The sequence below is a fragment of the Puntigrus tetrazona genome, chromosome 15 (assembly GCF_018831695.1).
Source record: "Puntigrus tetrazona isolate hp1 chromosome 15, ASM1883169v1, whole genome shotgun sequence".
NCBI lineage: Eukaryota > Metazoa > Chordata > Actinopteri > Cypriniformes > Cyprinidae > Puntigrus > Puntigrus tetrazona.
Window position 1 is genome coordinate 4,279,843 of NC_056713.1, and position 19,305 is coordinate 4,299,147.

At 36.5% G+C, this 19,305-nt stretch overlaps 1 protein-coding gene across 2 annotated transcripts in view; it reads left to right on the forward strand.

Moving 5' to 3' along the window:
- Positions 1-16,366, forward strand: part of atm (ATM serine/threonine kinase) — a 45,357-nt gene extending 28,991 nt beyond the window's left edge. Inside the window, exons 38-62 of one of the 2 annotated variants that reach the window (XM_043259308.1) lie at positions 429-587; positions 751-859; positions 1,100-1,188; positions 1,816-1,918; positions 1,998-2,146; positions 2,352-2,456; positions 2,676-2,795; positions 3,498-3,732; positions 4,730-4,906; positions 5,017-5,136; positions 5,698-5,915; positions 6,017-6,224; positions 6,801-6,929; positions 7,024-7,164; positions 8,112-8,250; positions 10,440-10,522; positions 10,613-10,753; positions 10,884-11,000; positions 11,189-11,338; positions 11,616-11,781; positions 11,938-12,024; positions 12,110-12,224; positions 14,023-14,086; positions 14,173-14,318; positions 15,695-16,366. In XM_043259308.1, the coding sequence (XP_043115243.1) occupies positions 429-587; positions 751-859; positions 1,100-1,188; positions 1,816-1,918; positions 1,998-2,146; positions 2,352-2,456; positions 2,676-2,795; positions 3,498-3,732; positions 4,730-4,906; positions 5,017-5,136; positions 5,698-5,915; positions 6,017-6,224; positions 6,801-6,929; positions 7,024-7,164; positions 8,112-8,250; positions 10,440-10,522; positions 10,613-10,753; positions 10,884-11,000; positions 11,189-11,338; positions 11,616-11,781; positions 11,938-12,024; positions 12,110-12,224; positions 14,023-14,086; positions 14,173-14,318; positions 15,695-15,875 (3,451 nt within the window). In that variant the 3' untranslated portion in view covers positions 15,876-16,366. Of the gene's footprint in view, positions 1-428; positions 588-750; positions 860-1,099; positions 1,189-1,815; positions 1,919-1,997; positions 2,147-2,351; positions 2,457-2,672; positions 2,796-3,497; positions 3,733-4,729; positions 4,907-5,016; positions 5,137-5,697; positions 5,916-6,016; positions 6,225-6,800; positions 6,930-7,023; positions 7,165-8,111; positions 8,251-10,439; positions 10,523-10,612; positions 10,754-10,883; positions 11,001-11,188; positions 11,339-11,615; positions 11,782-11,937; positions 12,025-12,109; positions 12,225-14,022; positions 14,087-14,172; positions 14,319-15,694 lie in introns of both variants that reach the window. The other variant, XM_043259307.1, reaches the window with a different exon arrangement.
- The last annotated feature ends 2,939 nt before the right edge of the window (positions 16,367-19,305 follow it).

Sequence of the window (19,305 nt, forward strand, 5' to 3'; positions counted from 1 at the left end):
GGGTTAAAGACACTGCATTGAAATTTATTTTTAGACTGTAAATTTTAAATTCAATAATGGTTTTAGAAATGTTGAAATGATTTACTGTATGTAACACAAGTACTTTATAAGTAACTGTAATTAATGTACCCAGTAACAGTAATCCCTTACTTTACTTTTTCAGTGAATAAGTAATTTAATTACAGTAACACTGGTGTGATGTATGTACTGAATACACTGTTTGACATTATTTATTAAACTCAATGGCAAAATAAATAAGATGAATGTTGCTGATTGGAGCGATGACAAAACTTGTGTATCTTTTCAGTTTACTTTGTTGATCAATTGTAATGATATCTGGTTTAAAAAGTTAAAACACGTTGTTTCATTTTCACTGATTGTATACTGCAGTAATTTTGGATTAAAATTTGACGTTTTGTTTTTTAAAGTAAAGAATATGGGACGGTGTGTGATTCAAATTTTTGGCTGGATCTAAATTATCTGGAGGTGGCTGGAGCCGCTCAGATGTGTTCTGCACATTTCACTGCTCTCCTGTACTCTGAGATCTATGTGGACAAGATCAGATCCAACATGGAGCAAAGCAGAAGGTACTGTCAGTGACTCTCTTCTTATTGTTAGACCATGTGTATTGTTTGTATGCCATGTGTCAACTTAACTTGTACTGTAATCATAATCATAGCGCTCTGTACTCTAGATACATTAGTTGTTTTGAAGAGCCTTGTGGTGACCAGTTGCATGTGTTTGTCTCAGGTCACAGTCTCGTGTGTCGAGACGGATTATGTTTGAGGAGAGCAGCCAGACAATGTCCATCAGCAGTTTGAATGAAAAGAGTTTAGAAGACTCTGACATCAGTCTTCAGGTGGGTGATGGGAATCAGAGCATGCAAGTGGAATGGAGCAACCGCCATTTAGCTTTTTCTCTTAAAGCACATTGCAAGGCACACTCCTTACTATCATTTCTTGTTACATTTCTCTGCTCTTCACTGCAGTTTTCACTCTATGTTCTACTTACACTCTACTTAGAGTGCTAAGACACTCTGCTTCATTGATCATAACACAGTAAAATACTACACGGTACATGGTTTATTTTCCTGTGTCAGGATCTTCTGATTGAAGTGTACAGATGCATTGGAGAACCTGACAGCCTGTATGGATGTGGAGGAGGCAAGTTAATCAGTCCACTGACTAGGTGAGACTTCCCAGTTACAATTCATTGGCCTAGTCATGCATCCAAAAACAGGCCAATCAGAAGAGAGGATCATGAATAGTAATTAGGCCAAAATCGACCCGTTTTTGACAGAGCTCCTGAGTAAGGAGCTGTAAAGGCATATTGAGGATTTTGTTACTTATACCACAGATATATATTTTTAAGGACATCAACACCCAAAATAAAAGTATACTATATCGGACCTCCAATTTGATTTTCTCTAAAAGAAGAACGTCACAAACACCCAGGATGCTTAGAAAGTGAGTGTGAAACAGCCTAATTTAAATTTTTCATCTTCACACAAAATCATATTTACAAGCAACTTCATAAACCCAAATTATTATTATTTTTTTCACTCTTGATTAATGAATGATGATTAAGTCGACATAAAGCAGTGTTGACCCTATTTACTTTAATACACATTCCTGGCCTTATTATGAGTGATTTCTGTAGTTTAGTATTTTAGTTATATTAGTTTATAATATTTAGTTTTTTAACAAAATGTTATAACTTACAGCCTAACAATTACAGATCTCAGAAGTTGATGCCTGTGACATGACAATGTGACAATGTTTTTTTTTTTTTTTTTTTCTTTTTTGTGGTCTCCAGAATTCGAACATATGAACATGAAGCCATGTGGGACAAGGCATTAGTTTCATACGACCTCCACTCCAACCTTCCAGAGGTCACACGGCAGACCGGCATAGTACAGGTACATTTTTTTCCAAAAGTATGAGAATAATTGCAATTAAAATTTGTGGTCAACAGCGATTGCTTTGTGTCTTTCTCAGGGGCTGCAGAACTTTGGTTTGTGTAGTATTCTAAACACGTATCTTCATGGGCTGGAGAAAGAAGGGGTCGAGTGGGGTCCTGAACTTCGAGAGCTACGCTTTCAGGCAGCCTGGAGAAACACACAGTGGGACTCTGACCTGCCTGAGAGGTGGGACTTTTTTTTTATTTGCACTCTTTAACCATTATTATACATTAGAAGAGGTTTGCGTTAGGGTTATGGTAGAAACCTGTCAGTCAGATTTTATCGTACCTTTTATTCTGTGGTATATATATAGTCTAATCTGTCACTAAAAATGTATAATTAAATATAAAAATGTGAGATTAGAAAATCTAATTGTTATTTGAATTTTCAGAAATGAGAAGTTGAAGCCTGGCATCAACGAGTCCTTGTTCAATGCCATTCATGCTTTGAGAGACAAAGAATTTTCCCTCTTTGAGCAAACCCTCGACTACGCCGGTAACTAGACTTCTCATACCTATATCAAGGCTTGTTCATACCAAAAACAGTAACTTTAACTTTGTAATCATTTTTCTTATTATATGAGAATGCAAGAAGTTCACCCCACAACTGTAATTATAAAGAAAGAGGAACATTATCAATATATTTTTTTCCTCCCAGGTAACGAATGATAAAAACATTGACCGATAAAACATTTTATGCGTTTGTGTTTTGTCAGAGGCCGTGAGGTTGAGGAGTTGTGTCGTGGTAGTCTGGAGGCTGTGTCTTCGCTCTATCCGTCTCTCTGCAACCTGCAGAGAATTAGTGAACTTCAGAGCGTCGAGGAGCTTTTCTCCAGGTCATATTCCACGTTTTAATTTTCGAATCATAAAAGCAAAAGCTCTATTTCCTAACTAAAGTCTTAAGAAATGTACAGTAAGGAATTAAAAGTGTTATTGTGAATGTTTCTGTATTATGTCTAGGTCATTTCTTTGCTGTTTAGAATTGCCCCTGCTATTTGTGGTAGAAACAGCGTTATTCTTACTGATATAGTCAATTCAACACAAAATATTTGTGTGTTCTGGTGGCACAGCTCAGGGTGGATGCTAGTTTAATGGCATGAAAAGTGTGCTTATTATATTTCAGCTGGTTGTAAGGCAACATTCTCACATTTGTTTAGTTTAAAGTACAAAAATAACTAAATAAATCTAAATAACGAAATAAAACTTAATAAATACTATAGTCATATAGAAAAAACCTAATTAATAACGAAAATAACGTAAAAAAGTACTAAAACTTTAAAATTAAATCTAATTAATATATTAATAATAGTATATAAGTTGTAAGTTTTACTAAAAGAAAAAAACACTGGTTCTGAGCCAACCTTGCTACTGTCATTAAAATCTATGGAAATATTAACGAATAGCTATTATGTAGACATCAGAAAACTTTAAAATTAGTTTTACTAAGCTGATGTTCTTAAAACAAGAGAACAAGACACAATACATTTTTGTAATACCGTAGACCTACGCATTATTAATATTATTTTTCTATTTGACAGGCCTGTAACCGATTCCAGCCTAAATAAAGTGTACAGGAAGTGGCAGCAGCACTCAGATCTCTTAACCGACAGTGATTTCAGTCTGGTCGAGCCCATCCTAGCCCTGCGCTCCTCCATTCAAGAAACATTGATTTCCTCAGAGACTGATCCAGAAAAGAAGAACTACCTGATCTCTGCCTATTCCTCCCACCTGATGGAGCTGTGCAAGCTGGCTCGTTCTGCGGGCAACACACAGGTCTCTCTATGTTGCTCTTTAATTTCATTTTTTAATTTTAAGGGGCATTACAACTTTCATGCTCGAGATGGCTATTGCTGTAATAGTAGTATATGCTTGAGCCCATCTGTATCTGCAATATAAATTGCATGCCATTTCCTTTGTAGAATGGCATATACAGCTATGTTTGGTTTATCAGACACTACCAAAAATAAATCTGCAGAGTTTTTTGTGTAATCATTCACAGACACAACTGCTTCAGATGATTCAGTACATGCAGGAACTGAATCATTCAAACTGATTTGAACTAATTCAGACTGTTTTGCAAAGAGTGATTAATTTACGATTGTAACATCACTTATAAAATGACACATCTTGCATTAATGGAATATGCATTTCTTAAATGCATAGTTGACAAAAATGCTAAAAATTGTAATGTTTATCTGCTTACCCCCAAGGTATCCAAGATGTAGGTTGACTTTGTTTCTTCAGCAGAACACAAACAAAGATTTTTAACTCAAACTGTTGCAGACTGTCAGTCATATTATGCAATGCCTTATAAAATCCAAAACCAAACTGAACCCTGCGGCTTGTGGCGATAGATTGATGTCCTAAGACGCAAAACAATGACAGACTGCAACAGTTTGTGTTTTACTGAAGAAACAAAGTCACCTTCATTTTGGATAACCCTGGGGGTAAGCAAATAAACATCATATTTTCATTTTTGGGTGAACTATACCTTTAACATGTATTGCATCTACAATGAAGTAACGAGAGGAACATCATCATTGTTACCTTTAGCCTATAAAACTTATATAAAACAGAATGTTTTTATTGCAGAAAAACCTCTTATAGGTGTAAATATCAAGGGCATTCTTATTTCCCATTTTATGACTGCTTTAATACCTTATAAACTTATTTAGCTTGAAAGAGATTTTTGTGGTATATGTCATGAAATAAAACCCTTTTTTTGGTTATATAATGCAAAGACATTTATTTTCTGCATATGTTCTTCTAGCTGGCAGAGCGCGCCGTTTTCCACATGAAGCGTCACAGCCCGGTAGGTGGTGGTGGTGGCGGCGGCAGCGGCTCATGGGCCTGGCAGCTGGAGGAGGCACAGGTGTTCTGGGTGAAGAAGGAGCAAGGGCTGGCTTTGAGACTACTCAAACAGATGATCCATAAACTAGAGGATCTTGTGAGTTGAAGTGTGGTTAAGGTGGCATTCACAGTCCATTTCACAGGTGTAGATAATGCCAGATGTTCCAATTTCTTGTGTATCTACTGAATAGCTCTGTGTGTGAGCAGGTGTGTGTGAATCCTGCTGTGGTGCCGGTGTATTCAGAGTGCTTGAGACTGTGTGGAAACTGGCTAGCTGAATCCTGTCTGGAGAGCCCTGCTGTCATACTGGAGAAATATCTGGAGAGGGTAAAGCGCTCACATATTCTGCAAGGCGTCATACAAAGAAATAAATTGATTTCAGTCAAATATATCATCATAACTGTGTACCGCTGCATAAATAATTGATGTGGTTCCTAAAAGTAAAGATTTAAGGGATCCTTAATAGTTATATGTGACCATGGACCACAAAAGCCATGAGTCATGAGTGTAATTTTTTTAAAATCGAGATTTATCATTATAAGCCGAACAAATAAGCTTTACGCTGATGTATGGTTTGTTAGAAACTGACAACATTTGGCCAAGATACAACTATTTAAAAATCTGGAATCTAAGGGTGCAAGAAAAATGGAAATATTGAGAAAGTCGATTTAAAGTTGTCCAAATGACGTTCTTCGCAAAGCATATTACTTATCAAAAACAAAGATATATCAAAATATCTTAGTTAAGAGGGCCAAAATATGAACGATAAAAATTAAAACAGTCATATCTATCACAATCACGATTTTTCATAGTAAAAATGCTGCCCTATAATCAAAGGCACGGTCATGTTCTTTGTGTTTGGTTTAATGATCTGTTGTTGTTGAACAGGCTGTGGAGGTCATTGAGAACCACAGTGGAGATTCAAACACTAAACTTCAAAGCCAGAAGACCCCGGCTTTCTTTTCGCTTGCCCGTTTCTCTGATGCGCAGTACCAGAGCATCGAAAACTACATGAAGTCATCCGAGTTTGAGAACAAGCACGCTCTTCTGGAAAAGGCCAAGGAGGAAGTTGGCCTGATGCGGGAGAAGAAGGTCGGCAACAACAGGTCAGCGTAAAAGGAATCTTTACAGATTACGAAGACTATACAATATACATGGTGTATATATAATATATTGTGAAAAATTTGTTTTGATTGTTATTGTGCAGATACACAGTGAAAGTTCAGAGGGAACTAGAGCTCGATGTCAAGGCACTGGCTAACCTTAATGCAGACCGCAACCGCTTCCTCCTCAAAGCTGTGGAGAACTACATTCAGTGCCTGGAACTGGGAGAGGAACATGACACCTGGGTCTTCAGACTGGCCTCCCTCTGGCTGGAGAATGCTGACGTCAGAACCGTAAATGATATGATGAAGGTATAACAACATCTTCCGTCTTTTGCCCGTAAAAACCTGACATATGAAATAATAATCAGAAAATTTTAATTTATTGAAACTTTAGATTTTGAGTAGCATATTTGATTCATCAGACTTAAGTGACTCAAGGAGGAAAAAAACACAAAGCGAACAAAATCTGAAATGAATGCAGTTGCTAATATTAACATGGACAAAAAATTCTAATAGCTTATCATTTAAATCAGTCAGAGTATTATAATTGTGCAACAGTCAATTTATATAAAATGCATTTAAATATCACTCTGTATCTCCTAATAATATGTTTTGGTAAGAAGATGTTTTAACTCTTAATCGTATGAAAAAAATAATTCAATGATGATTGAGAGATGTAAAAATAAGAGATGTTATACCATTAATGTCTTCAGTTAAATATTAAAATGTTTACAAAAATAATAACAAATAAAATTTGGATTTCTTTTAAGAGAAAGTAGTTTAAGAGAAAATACATAATCACATATTTTAGGTGGGCTGAGACTAATGCCCCTCTAAATAGACTCACCCTTCAATTCTGTGTTGTAATTTGTTCGTTTATATTAGCGTGGCGTAAAGAAAATCCCATCATATAAGTTCCTGCCCCTGATGTATCAGTTAGCGGCTAGAATGGGCACCAAAGTGGCCAGCTCCATGACCTCACAGGACGTGGGATTCCATCACGTTTTAAATGACGTAACGTTCATCTCCTTTTTTTTTTATTCAGTATTTTAGCCTTACGGTTAACCTCAAAATGTACACTCACATCTGAAATGTGTTCTGCCATCAGCTGATCTGTCAGGCTTCTCTTGACCACCCCCATCACACTCTATTCATCATCTTGGCACTGGTCAACGCCAACAAGGATGAGAGTTTTTCTCGCAGCCGTTTGTCCAAGAGCACTGCACGCCAACCTTCACCTCTGGACCTGGTATGAGAACTCAAAACTCTGTTAAACTATTAATTAATCGCATCAAAAATAGGTTTTTGTTTACATAAACGTGTGTATTGTGCATATTTATTATGTAGATATAAATACGCACATATACAGCATATATTTAGAAAATATTTACATGCATTAGCCCGATCTGACTTATAATTCCTGTTATCAGTTGAGTTATAGTAAATGTTAAATTTGTTAAATAATGACAATTTAAAATGCTAAAATATTAAAATTAACTGACCCTTTACCAATATAATTATCATCACTGCACGCTGCTCCACAAGATGATAGGCAAACAGTGTCTGAGCTGCATTTCTGCTGCCTGTCTCAGGTTAGAGTGGCGCTAAGCGGTCATCGCTATCAACATTTAAAAACTCTCATTTCAAAACCAAAAACTGAATCTGTACGAAACGTCATTGTAACATAGTTAGTCATAGGGATGCATACAGTCAATTTGGTAATTCTGCACAAAATTTTACTTTAGTATCGGATCGGTATTCGGTGTTAGCCAATACTGAATGTCAGGAATCGGAATCAGTATCGGAAGCAAAAAATGCCATTTGGAGCATCCCTAGTACATATTTATATTCATAGAATTTATATAATATATTGAATATGTAAATATTTACGTGCATGCGTTTGTATTTATATATACATAATAATGCATACAATATACATAAAGTATACCCAGTACACACACACACACGTTATGTAAACAAGAACTTTTGTTTTGGATGTGATATATCACGATTAATCATTTGACAGCACCGATTAATATTTGTAATAGTCATTTACAACTAAACCTCTGTTATGAGAAATCATTTCTGCACCGATCTTGAGTTTTTTCTAGTGATGATGTCTAAATGCTATGTAGAAATTAAGACATTTTACAGTGGTGTGTCTTTAAAACCTTTTTTAAATGTGTTGGCATATAGGAACGGGCTAATGTCGCTCGTAAGATTATTGATGAGGTTCGTAAAAAGAGAGCCAAGATGGTTCAAGACATTGAGATGCTTTGCAATGCCTATATTACTTTGGCATATATGGACGCCAGTCGCCATAAAACTGAAAAGAGTGAGTACAAATGATTATAGTTGTTTTCTGTCAGCTCTGTATGTGAATTTAAGGCTTACTCCACCTCTAAAATACACATTTTCTCATTAATCATCTATCCCCATATCATTCCAAACCTGTAAAATCTTCAGTTGTCTGAATTTGAGATATTTTAGATGAAAACCAGGGGGCTTGTGACTGTCCCATTGACTGCCAAGTTAATACCACTGTCAAGGATCCAGTAAAATATGAAACCCATTGTCAGAACAGTCCATTTGTCATCAGTGGTTCCATTAGAATTTTATGAAGTGATGAGAATACTTTTTGTATGCAAAGAAAAAAAAAACTTCAATAATTCATCTCCTCTGTGTCTCTTCACATCACCATAGCTCCATTTTAGAGAATATCCTCTGAATGCCCTACGTACAATATTCAGCGTGTCTTCTGTGTCTTGACAGTGGCATTGACTTGGCAGTCAATGGGATAGTCACAAGTCTCCTTATTTTCATTTAAAATATCTTTAATTGTGTTCAGAGGAAAAACATAGTTAATGACAGCATTTTTGTTTTGGGGTGGAGTATCCTTTTTTGCACTATAAAAACTTGGTTTCACGCTATTTTTAATCTATAAATCAACAAATCCAGTGTTTATTGATAACTAATATGAATGTTGTATGTTGATTTTGAGCTGTCTCAGACCCATATGACTGTAAAACCAAAATTATATTCTGGTAGCTCTTTCTCTCACAATATAATTGAAAGTGTTGAAAGTGTAGACATACGTGAGTAAATATTTAAACATTATGTTAGTCTTTGCTACCCACCTCAGCATTTTTCTTTGTCACATTTTAATATTTCAGATCATCAAGCAAAATCAATTATTAATCAAAGATAACACAAGTAAACACAATATGCAGTTGTGCCTGACAAATTGGCATAGACCAAAAAATCCTCAAAAGGTGTGATGAGATCATGTTGAGATCCCAAGAAATTCAGGAAGAAATGAGAAAGAAATTAATTAATATCTATTAGTCTGGAAATGGTTATAAAGCCATTTCTAAAGCTTTGGGACTCTAGCGAACCACAGTGAGAGCCATTATCCACAAATGGTAAGAATATGGAATAGCCTTCCTAGGAGTGGCCGGCTTACCAAAATTACCCCAAGAGCGCAGCAACGATTCATCCAAGAGGTCACAAAAGACCCCACAACAACATCTGAAAATGGGCTGCATGGTAGAGTTCCAAGACAAAAACCTCAGCTGAGCAAAAAGAACATAAAGGCTCATTCGGTTTTGCCAGAAAACATCTTGATGATCCCCAAGAAAAAATATTGGGCCGATGAGAAAATATTGGACCGATGAGACCAAAGTTGAACTTTTTGGAAGGTGTGTCTCACAGCTTTTCAGAAAAAGAACATTGTAACAACAGTAAAGTATGGTGGTGGTAGTGTGATGGTCTGGGGCTGTTTTGATACTTCAGGACCTGAAAAACTTGCTGTGATAAATAGAACCATGAATTTTGCTGTCTACTAAAAATCCTGAAAGACAGTGTTCAGCCATCTGTTCATGACCTCAAGCTGAAACGAACTTGAGTTCTGCAGCAGGACAACGATCCAAAACACACCAGCAAGTCCACCTCTGAATGGCTCAAGAAAATGTAGACTTTACAGCTGTAACAGACAACAAGGTATCGAAAACGCTTGATCGCGGTTGTTGCTGCTAAAGTGGCCCAACCAGTTATTCAGGGTTTAGGGAGCAAGCACTTTTTCACACAGGGCCAAGTGGGTTGGGATTTTGTTTTCCCTTTTTTAAAAAAGTTCATTTAACAACTGCATGGTGTGTTATCTTCAATTAATATTTAAATTAGTTTGATGATCTGAAACATTAAAATGTAAAAAAACACTTTCACACAACTGTATGTGTAATAATAATAATTTTTTCTTAGTTTTTTTTGCATAACGCATCAAATAAATCAAATATATAGTATCCTGTAGTGGACTAATAATTTAACTTTTTTTTTTTAAGATCTGTTTTTTAATCACTGAATTTGAAATACTTGTATGTTAAGTTCATTTGGATAAAATCACCGGTTATTGTTTTATGTTTTCTATCAGTGTTTATTGTGCTTTGCAATGTGAGTCGTTTAAAAAAGTGGAACAGAATGACTGTTATGACTGACTGATATACTGTTAAATGATTCTGTTCTGTGCAGAAGCCATACCTATTCCACCTGAACAACCCATCATGCAAATCAAGGACCTTGATGATGTCATCATTCCCACTATGGACATCAAGGTGATAAATGTTAGCGAGTTTCTCTTTTTTGTTAGAGAAACTGTACACTTGATTACTTAAGCTGGTTGTATATGTTGGCATTTCTTTCAGGTGGATCCATCAGGCAGATATGAAGACCTCGTGACTGTCAGGTCTTTCAAACCTCACTTTCACTTGGCTGGAGGCGTCAACCTACCCAAGATAATCGATTGTGTGGGTTCAGATGGCAAGAGCAGGAGACAGCTAGTGAAGGTCTGGTTTTAAAAAGAGCACGCATCGCTTTTTCAGAATTGTGCTTTTTGCTGACTTTTTTTAAAATGTATGGTTTGTTGGTCAGTCTTTAATGCTCAAATCTGAAGTGAATTTGTGTGTTGTGACACAGGGTCAGGACGATCTGAGGCAGGACGCGGTCATGCAGCAGGTCTTTCACATGTGCTCCACGCTGCTGCAGCGCAACGCAGAAACTCGTAAAAGGAAACTCAACATCCGCCGTTACAAAGTAAAGACACCATTAATACACTATTCTACTACATCCATTTTAATTGTTTAATACTACTAGTTATTGGTGTTGGTAATGTATGTCTGCTTATTAGGTCAAATGCCCAGTGTACATTTTTTTTTTTTTTAGCTATAGTATACGTACTGTAAACTTGACTTCATCAGCATTGCTCTGTGTGTTTACAAAAGGTGGTGCCGTTTTCCCAGCGCAGTGGTGTTTTGGAGTGGTGCTCTGGCACCGTGCCCATTGGAGAGTTTCTGGTCGACCCACAGAAGGGGGCTCACAAACGCTTCCGCCCTCAGGACTGGCCCAATATGTCCTGTCGTAAGAAAATGATGGTATTGAGTTTAATTGTCTCGTTCATTTTTACAGTCATTATACTATTAATAGTCCTAAACATAAGAGTACAAGACTGAATTTATGCAAATGTTCAAATAAATTAATTAGCTGATTGTCTTCTGTAGAACTGATTTAAAGCTGAAAGATTAATTTTTCTGTTATCTACTTATTAGTACTTTTCGCCCTTTTGCTCTTAATGCATTGTTTTTCCTTCTAGAGATTGTCTCCACAAAAAGATTATTTATGAAGCATTCTGTTCTCGTTGCAACGATGTAGGAAGCTCAACGGCTGGAATTTGATGACAAACTCCAGGCTTTCACTGAGGTGTGTCAGAACTTCCGGCCAGTATTCAGATACTTCTGCATGGAGCGCTTTCTGGACCCTGCGGTGTGGCTGGAGAGACGGCTAGCATACACCCGCAGTGTGGCCACCTCTTCTATTGGTACACACACTTACACACATAATTGCATTTTTGACCATTTTAAATTTAGCCATATTATGCCATGTGCCATTTCTGTGGGACAGAAAAGTGCTGCATTTGGCCTCAGATTTTCACTTGTAACAGTATTATTTTATGGCATTTTTTTATTTCTGACAGTTGGTTACATCGTTGGCCTGGGCGATCGGCACATTCAGAACATTCTTATTGATGAACAGACCGCAGAACTGGTCCACATAGACCTTGGTATGTGTACGCAGAAAAGTACGGCTGCAGAACATCTTTGCTGTCTTCATGTTTTCATTTTCGCCTTCATCGTTTTTCCACACAGGTGTTGCGTTCGAGCAGGGCAAAATCTTGCCCACCCCTGAGACGGTTCCCTTCAGACTGTCTCGAGACATTGTGGATGGGATGGGCATCACAGGGGTGGAGGGCGTCTTCAGGAGGTCAGTCTTCAGTAGGCGACCCTTGGTTTTTTTCATACTCAAGTCATACTCATTTCTTCATACCCCTCTAGCCGATTTCTCAAAGCCCTTTTCATTGGCTACACATGGAAAAACTAAATCATAGGTTCTTAACTGTCTTACACTACACGGCTAACCTGCTCTGGTTATTCTGGGTAAGAAACTGAAAAGCAGTTCATAGTGAAAGAAAATTTCCCAGCTTGTGCTGGTTGTTATTTTAATATATATAATTCATATGAGTTATTTATTATATATTATATCCGTAATGCATTACACATAATCAGTTATATTTTAACATGAAATAATATTTGACTTTTGATTTAAATTAATAGAAATATGTACTGTATCACTTTACAATAAGGTGTCATTTGATAACATTAGTTAATGTATTCCTTAACGTGAATGAACAATGAACACTGCATGTATTGCACTCTATTAATCTTGTTAGGTTGTTGGATAATAAAAATATAGTCTTGCATTGTTAGTTCATGTTAGCTCACAATGTATTACCTAATGTTAACAAGTTTTGATGTAATCTTTTTGAGCCTAGAGCCTATTGAGCCTATTATATATATACAGTGGCCACCACTAATATTTGCACACTTGGTAAATATGAGCAAAGGTGTCTGTGAAAATATATCTGCATTGTTTATCCTTTTGATCTTTTGTTTAAAAAATTCACAAAATTCTTAGCTATTAACTGTTATCAACACCCCAAGCTTTTAACATTGAATAAAATGCGGAAGAAAAAGAAGATGTAAAGAAGATGTCCAGGACCTCCAGCAGAAATAATAAGACCATCAAATATTCAAGAGTATATTTCATTGTACACACGGGGTACTTTTTTATCCATGTGTTCACCTAACCCATCTTGTTTTTAGTTTCACTATCCCTAACCCATCTTTGAAATCCCTTAATTATTTCCCTGATGTATTTTCAATTATTTTGTCTCAGTCACTTTCTATTTTGTGAAGCTCAACAATCTTGTTCTGCATACGAGAACTTTATTGTTTGGTTTTACTTCTTGTGATGCATAATTGTGGCAAACATGTATTGAAGAAAAACATCATGAGATTCTTTTCCTATTTTCAATTGTTTTACTTCAGTGATGGATTAGAATTTTAAGATTTTTTTTTAATGAAAGATCAAAAGGATAAACAATGCAGATTTATTTTCACAGACACATCTTCAAGAGAAAAGTACATTTTGAGTCTGTTGTGAGAAGTAAAATCATGTTTATAAAGCACTTTATGCAATATAGTGTTGTATGCAATATCGTTATAAAATTCATCAATTATAAAACAAATTCAACTTTAGTAGTTGTACAGGAGAGTCTCCATTATATTATAACTCAATTTAGTTCAGTGTTCAGTAACAGCGTCAGTCTTGCAATGTTAGTGTCATTATCCTGCTTAAATTTAGTTCCAGTGTTGTTCTCCTTTGATAGAGGCAGTTCGGTGAAATCCGTAAAATTATTGAATATTAACACTTTAACCCAAGGTGCAAATGAGTCAAACTGACACTCTCCATGGTCTGTGTGATTGGCTGTTTGCTACAGGTGTAACGTTTTCAGGTGCGCAGTTTAGGTAACTGAATCAAATCCTGAAAAAGTTGAATTTCTTTGGTTTTGGCAACACCAAAACCTACCCTGAAACTCCAAGTTTGTTCGTTTAGCTTTGTGTAACAGGTTACTGAAATGTGGGATTTCAGATGTTTTGTGACATAATTTACTTAGGTTTCTGTGAAACAAAGTGATTGTTTCTATTATTATATCATGCAGATGTTGTGAGAAAACAATGGAAGTTATGAGGAGTTCTCAGGAAGCCCTGTTGACCATTGTTGAGGTAAACATAAATTAATTCTTCACATCTCGTACCGGACAGGTGTCATTTGTCAGTAAATTAATGCTGCTTTTATATTTTTTGTGCAGGTGTTGCTTTACGACCCTCTGTTTGATTGGACCATGAACCCTCTGAAGGCCTTCTACCTGCAGCAACATGATGAGCATGCAGAGCTCAATGCCACCCTCAACCCCACACCTGGAGGAGACGAGATCGACGCCCAGCGCAAGGCCAGGTATTGCATCTCTAAACACTCCTCGACTTCAACTTCCTTCTGTCTGGAGCCCAGCTTTACAACACACGGGGGAAACACACAAGGCTTTACCGAGTCTCCTGTGTTCTGTTCTGTGAATACATCCTTTTTTATTTTCTCTGAAATAATGTCACACATATTGAATATGAGGCACTGAAATGTGATATTGAGAATGAACAAATACCAACTTTTCACTCCAATACATTTTTTTAGCATTTACTTGGATTAATGTTGAAGGATTAAAAGTGATGTTAAAAGTGAAATCATCTTCTGAATTGAGGTGACAATGTGAAGCGACTTCTGTTTATTGAACCTTTAGTAAAAAAAAAGGGGTGGGGGAAACAGAAAACATACTTAAATTTTGTTCAGAGGCCCACATAGAGCAAAAATATGCATATTTAGGTAAGAAATTTGATGGCTTGTAGTGTAATCAATAAGAACTTTAAACTGTATAACAGACTGCTTAAATATAATATGTCATACTGAGATGGTATTTCAATGATAGTTTTTATAGTGGGGAACAAATTATATAATGCAGTGTAATGCATGATAATTGAGAGAGTACAAATAAACATTCAGTAACACTTAAAGTCGTAATATTTAATTGATTAAAAGAATTTATACTACGGGGCTGTTGAATGCGTGAATCTGATCGGTTAAGGAAAGTTCTAAGTTGTGCGATTGTTTTCGAGGAACCGCAAGACGCTCTTCGACCGCTTTACAGTTCCATACCACTTCCCCAAATAATTTATTTCAAAGGTTTTTCAACAGCAAATTAAGATTTCAGAACATAAAGGCACATGTACCACAATCTGAAAATTTTTACGTGTGTGAAAAGTCTTCATTATCAGTGAGATGAGAGAAGGTATGTAGTAGCGATATTTTTGTCAGACATCTTTTGATATATTTGAAGTATTTTAGAGGTCTTAGAAATTTGCCATAAGCTAGGCTTTATAAGGTTAAATTGATGACATCTCTCTTGTAAATGTGCTAAAATGATTGTGACAGAAAGATCTGATTCAGAAGGACTTAGAGCCAAGGTGAAAATTCAAGCTCAATAAATAAGTTAAAAACCATTTTACATTTAAAAAGTACAGATGCGGTTACAGTACTTTGCCTTTGTATGGCAGTGAAGAGTCAGTAAGAGAAAAAGCATGCAATACACACACACTAATTTGAAGAAAGGCTTGATTATGCATTAAGCTTACATACACATATTTACCATTTCCCTATTGCAAGGCCATAACATCGTTTATTTACATGCTTTCTGCAATACAGATTTATTTAAAGGAGCAAAGACTGCTTCACAGCATAGACGTGACTTCTCTTATGCGCTGATGTGTTGTGCGTTTCTGCAGTGACAGCCAGAGCTTTAATAAAGTGGCGGAGCGTGTGCTACTCAGGCTGCAGGAGAAGCTGAAGGGCGTTGAGGAGGGGGCGGTGCTCAGCGTGGGCGGCCAGGTAAACCTCCTCATTCAGCAGGCAATGGACCCCAAAAACCTCAGCCGCCTCTTCCCTGGCTGGCAGGCCTGGGTCTGACACACTTTTCTGTCTGGATGTAGCACTTTTCCACTTGATAAAGCAATCGCACGCCGAAGAAGATAAATGTAAATTTGACGATAGAATTGTAACAAATAGCAAGTGCAGTGCAACTCTCTTACGACTGGTATGAATGTCCATCTTTAATACTTGTTGCACTAATAGTCCATAATTGAATGAAATATATTTAGTACTTAGCAATGATCACTATAGCTTAACACTTATGGCGAACACCTGAACAGTCTGTAGAACCGTTTCGGTGATGTTTTGTAAAAAAAAAAAAAAAAAAAATAAAAAAATTGAATGATAATGATTCTGCAACAAAAATGCTGAAAAACACCACAAGCTTTGAATTGTTTGTATAAAAAAGGTCACTTGAAAAAAGTGATCATTTTTTGGTTCAATTGGTATGGTCCACTTTATTGCTTATACTGTAAATGTGGTTTTCATGGCATATTTGATGCACAATAAATCACGTTTAAACCGTTTAAGTCTTCATTTTGTCCAACATTTTAACTTTTGTGTTTTTAACATTTGGTGAAATTACATTTCATTAAAACGCATAAATATGTCTACAGCAAATGACTGAATACTGGACTGTCGTACAAAACTAAACGGGAATTAAAATTTCAGTACACCCCTTTCATAGAACATATTAGAAAAACGTGTTTATGATATAATCAAATGTACATGTTATTCCATGTAAAACTATTGGTATATAAAGAAGAAAAGAATTATATTAAAAGGTAATTCATGCATCTATTTATCTCTTATTTTACAATAAAACTAAACACTTCACTTTAAGATAAAAAAATATTTTAAAATGCTGTAGTAAAAAGATAAGGAGACCACATGCATGAACAATATGCTGCTGTTTAAAGTGTTTTCTGTTTATTGAATAACGTTAGCATAGGAATAGGATGTTAGTTGCTTTGGTATTAAACCTGCAGTCTTTAACACTGAATCGGGTTTAAAGTTACATAAGGTCAATTCTGAAGAAAGGATTCGTTTTTTAATCAATTTTTTTCGTATTGACAATATTTATACCAGCTCAGTGATTAAGGACTAGCTTTTCTTCTTTCACAAGCTGTGACAAATAAAACATGAAAGTTATTCTGATGTTAGTGTTTTTTTTGTTTGTTTTTGTAGCATTTCATATATGAAATCAAAAAGTGGACACGATTAGACGCTAAGTGGTCTTTAAGAATTGACTACATTAATTTTAAATACAAAAATACAGTGCTTGGTTGTTGCTCTCATATAAAATGTATGCAAAACCTAATGAACTTTTACACTAACAAAAAAAAAAAAAAAAAAACATACAGGTATTGGTCATATAATTAGAGTATCATCAGAAAGTTGATTTATTTCACTAATTCCATTCAAAAAGTGAAACGTTCAAATGTTTTTCTTTTCATTTGATGATTATAACTGACAATTAATGAAAACCCTAAATTCAGTATCATAAAATTTGAATATTGTGAAAAGGTTTAATATTGAAGACACCTGGTGCCAGACTCTAATCAGCTAATTAACTCAGAACATCTCTCAGTCTAGTTCTGTAGGCTACACAATCATGGGCAAGACTGCTGACTTGACTGATGTCCAAAAGAAGACCAATGACACCTTGCACAAGGAGGGCAAGACACAAAAGGTCATTGCAAAAGATGATGGCTCTTTACAGAGCTCTGTGTCCAAGCACATTAATAGAGAGGCGAAGGGAAGGAAAAGATGTGGTTGACAAAATGTGTACAAGAAATAGGGATACCCTCACCCTGGAGAGGATTGTGAAACAAAACCCATTCAAAAATGTGAGGGAGATCCACAAAGAGTGGACTACAGCTGGAGTCAGTGCTTCAAGAACCACTACGTACAAACGTATGCAAGACATGGGTTTCAGCTGTCACATTCCTTGTGTCAAGCCACTTTTGAACAACAGACAGCGTCAGAAGCGTCTCGCCTGGGCTAAGGGACTGGACTGCTGCTGAGTGGTCCAAAGTTATGTTCTCTGATGAAAGTAAAGTTTGCATTTCTTTTGGAAATCAGAGTCTGGAGGAAGAGAGGAGAGGCACAGAATCGACGTTGCTTAAAGTTTCCACAGTCAGTGATGGTTAGGGGTGTTGGTTCACTGTGTTTTCCTAGGTCCAAGGTCAACGCAGCCGTATACCAGGAAGTTTTAGAGCACTTCATGGTTCCTGCTGATGACCAACTTTTTTGGAGATGCAGGTTTCATTTTCCAACAGGACTTGGCACCGACACACAGTGCCAAAGCTACCAGTACCTGGTTTACGGACCATGGTATCCCTGTTCTTATTTGGCCAGCAGTCTCGACTGACATTAACGTATTGTGAAGAGGAAGATGCGATATGCCAGACCCAACAATGCAGAAGAGCTGAAGGCCACTATCAGAGCAACCTGGGCTCTCATAACACCTGAGCAGTGCCACAGACTGTTCGACTCCATGCATCGCTGCAGTAATTCAGGCAAAAGGAGCCTCAACTAAATATTGAGTGCCGTACATGCTCATACTTTTCATGTTCATACTTTTCGGTTGGCCAGGATTTCTAAAAATCCTTTCTTTGTATTGGTCTTAAGTAATACTCAAATTTTCTCAAATACTGAATTTGGGGTTTTCATTAGTTGATTAGAACATTTTAAATATATCGGTCTGCGTGTGATGAATGAATACAATATACAAGTTTCCCTTTTTCAAAGGAATTGGTGAAATCAACTTTTTAATGATATTCTAATTATATGACCAGCACCTGTATATGTTCAAGTCGATTTAATGCATTCGTGACAAAAATAATGATTCATGCTGATACTGTCTAAAACTTTGCTTTGTTTCGAGATTTGTAGAGGTTGCTGTATGCCTGAATATAAGCACATTTTTACTCCTGATAGCAGCATACCGTCTCTACTGTACACATCTGCCTACTACAGTATCCCATGAGACTGTTAGCCACATACTGTACAATCTCTGCTTCATTAATCAATGTGTCGGTGCGGTTAATGAAGTTATCAAGAGCGAACGAGTCAGTGAAAGGACTGGAGTTGAGCTGCAGGATGATTAGAGCTGCTTTAGGTTCATTAGTGGCTTCATGAGGCAAACCTACTTAAAACAGCAGCAGAGAGGCTCACATAACTCACAAAAAGACTCGAGTCTGCCTGCATATGTGTGCGCAGTTGAGACATTCCCTCTTGATGTATTCAAGGCTGATTTCAGACAAGAGTACATGTTCATATCATATTTACACTTCTCTTGTAATGCAAGAACATTATTTAATATTTGCAACATCGCACTGGCTGCACAAACCAGCCAGTCTGTTTATAAGCTGTCGGTTAACCTCCAACAGCTTGCTAAGTCTGTAAGAAGAAACGTGAAAGATGAGAAAAAAAGTCATGAAAGAAATTTGAAGACGAAGTGGTC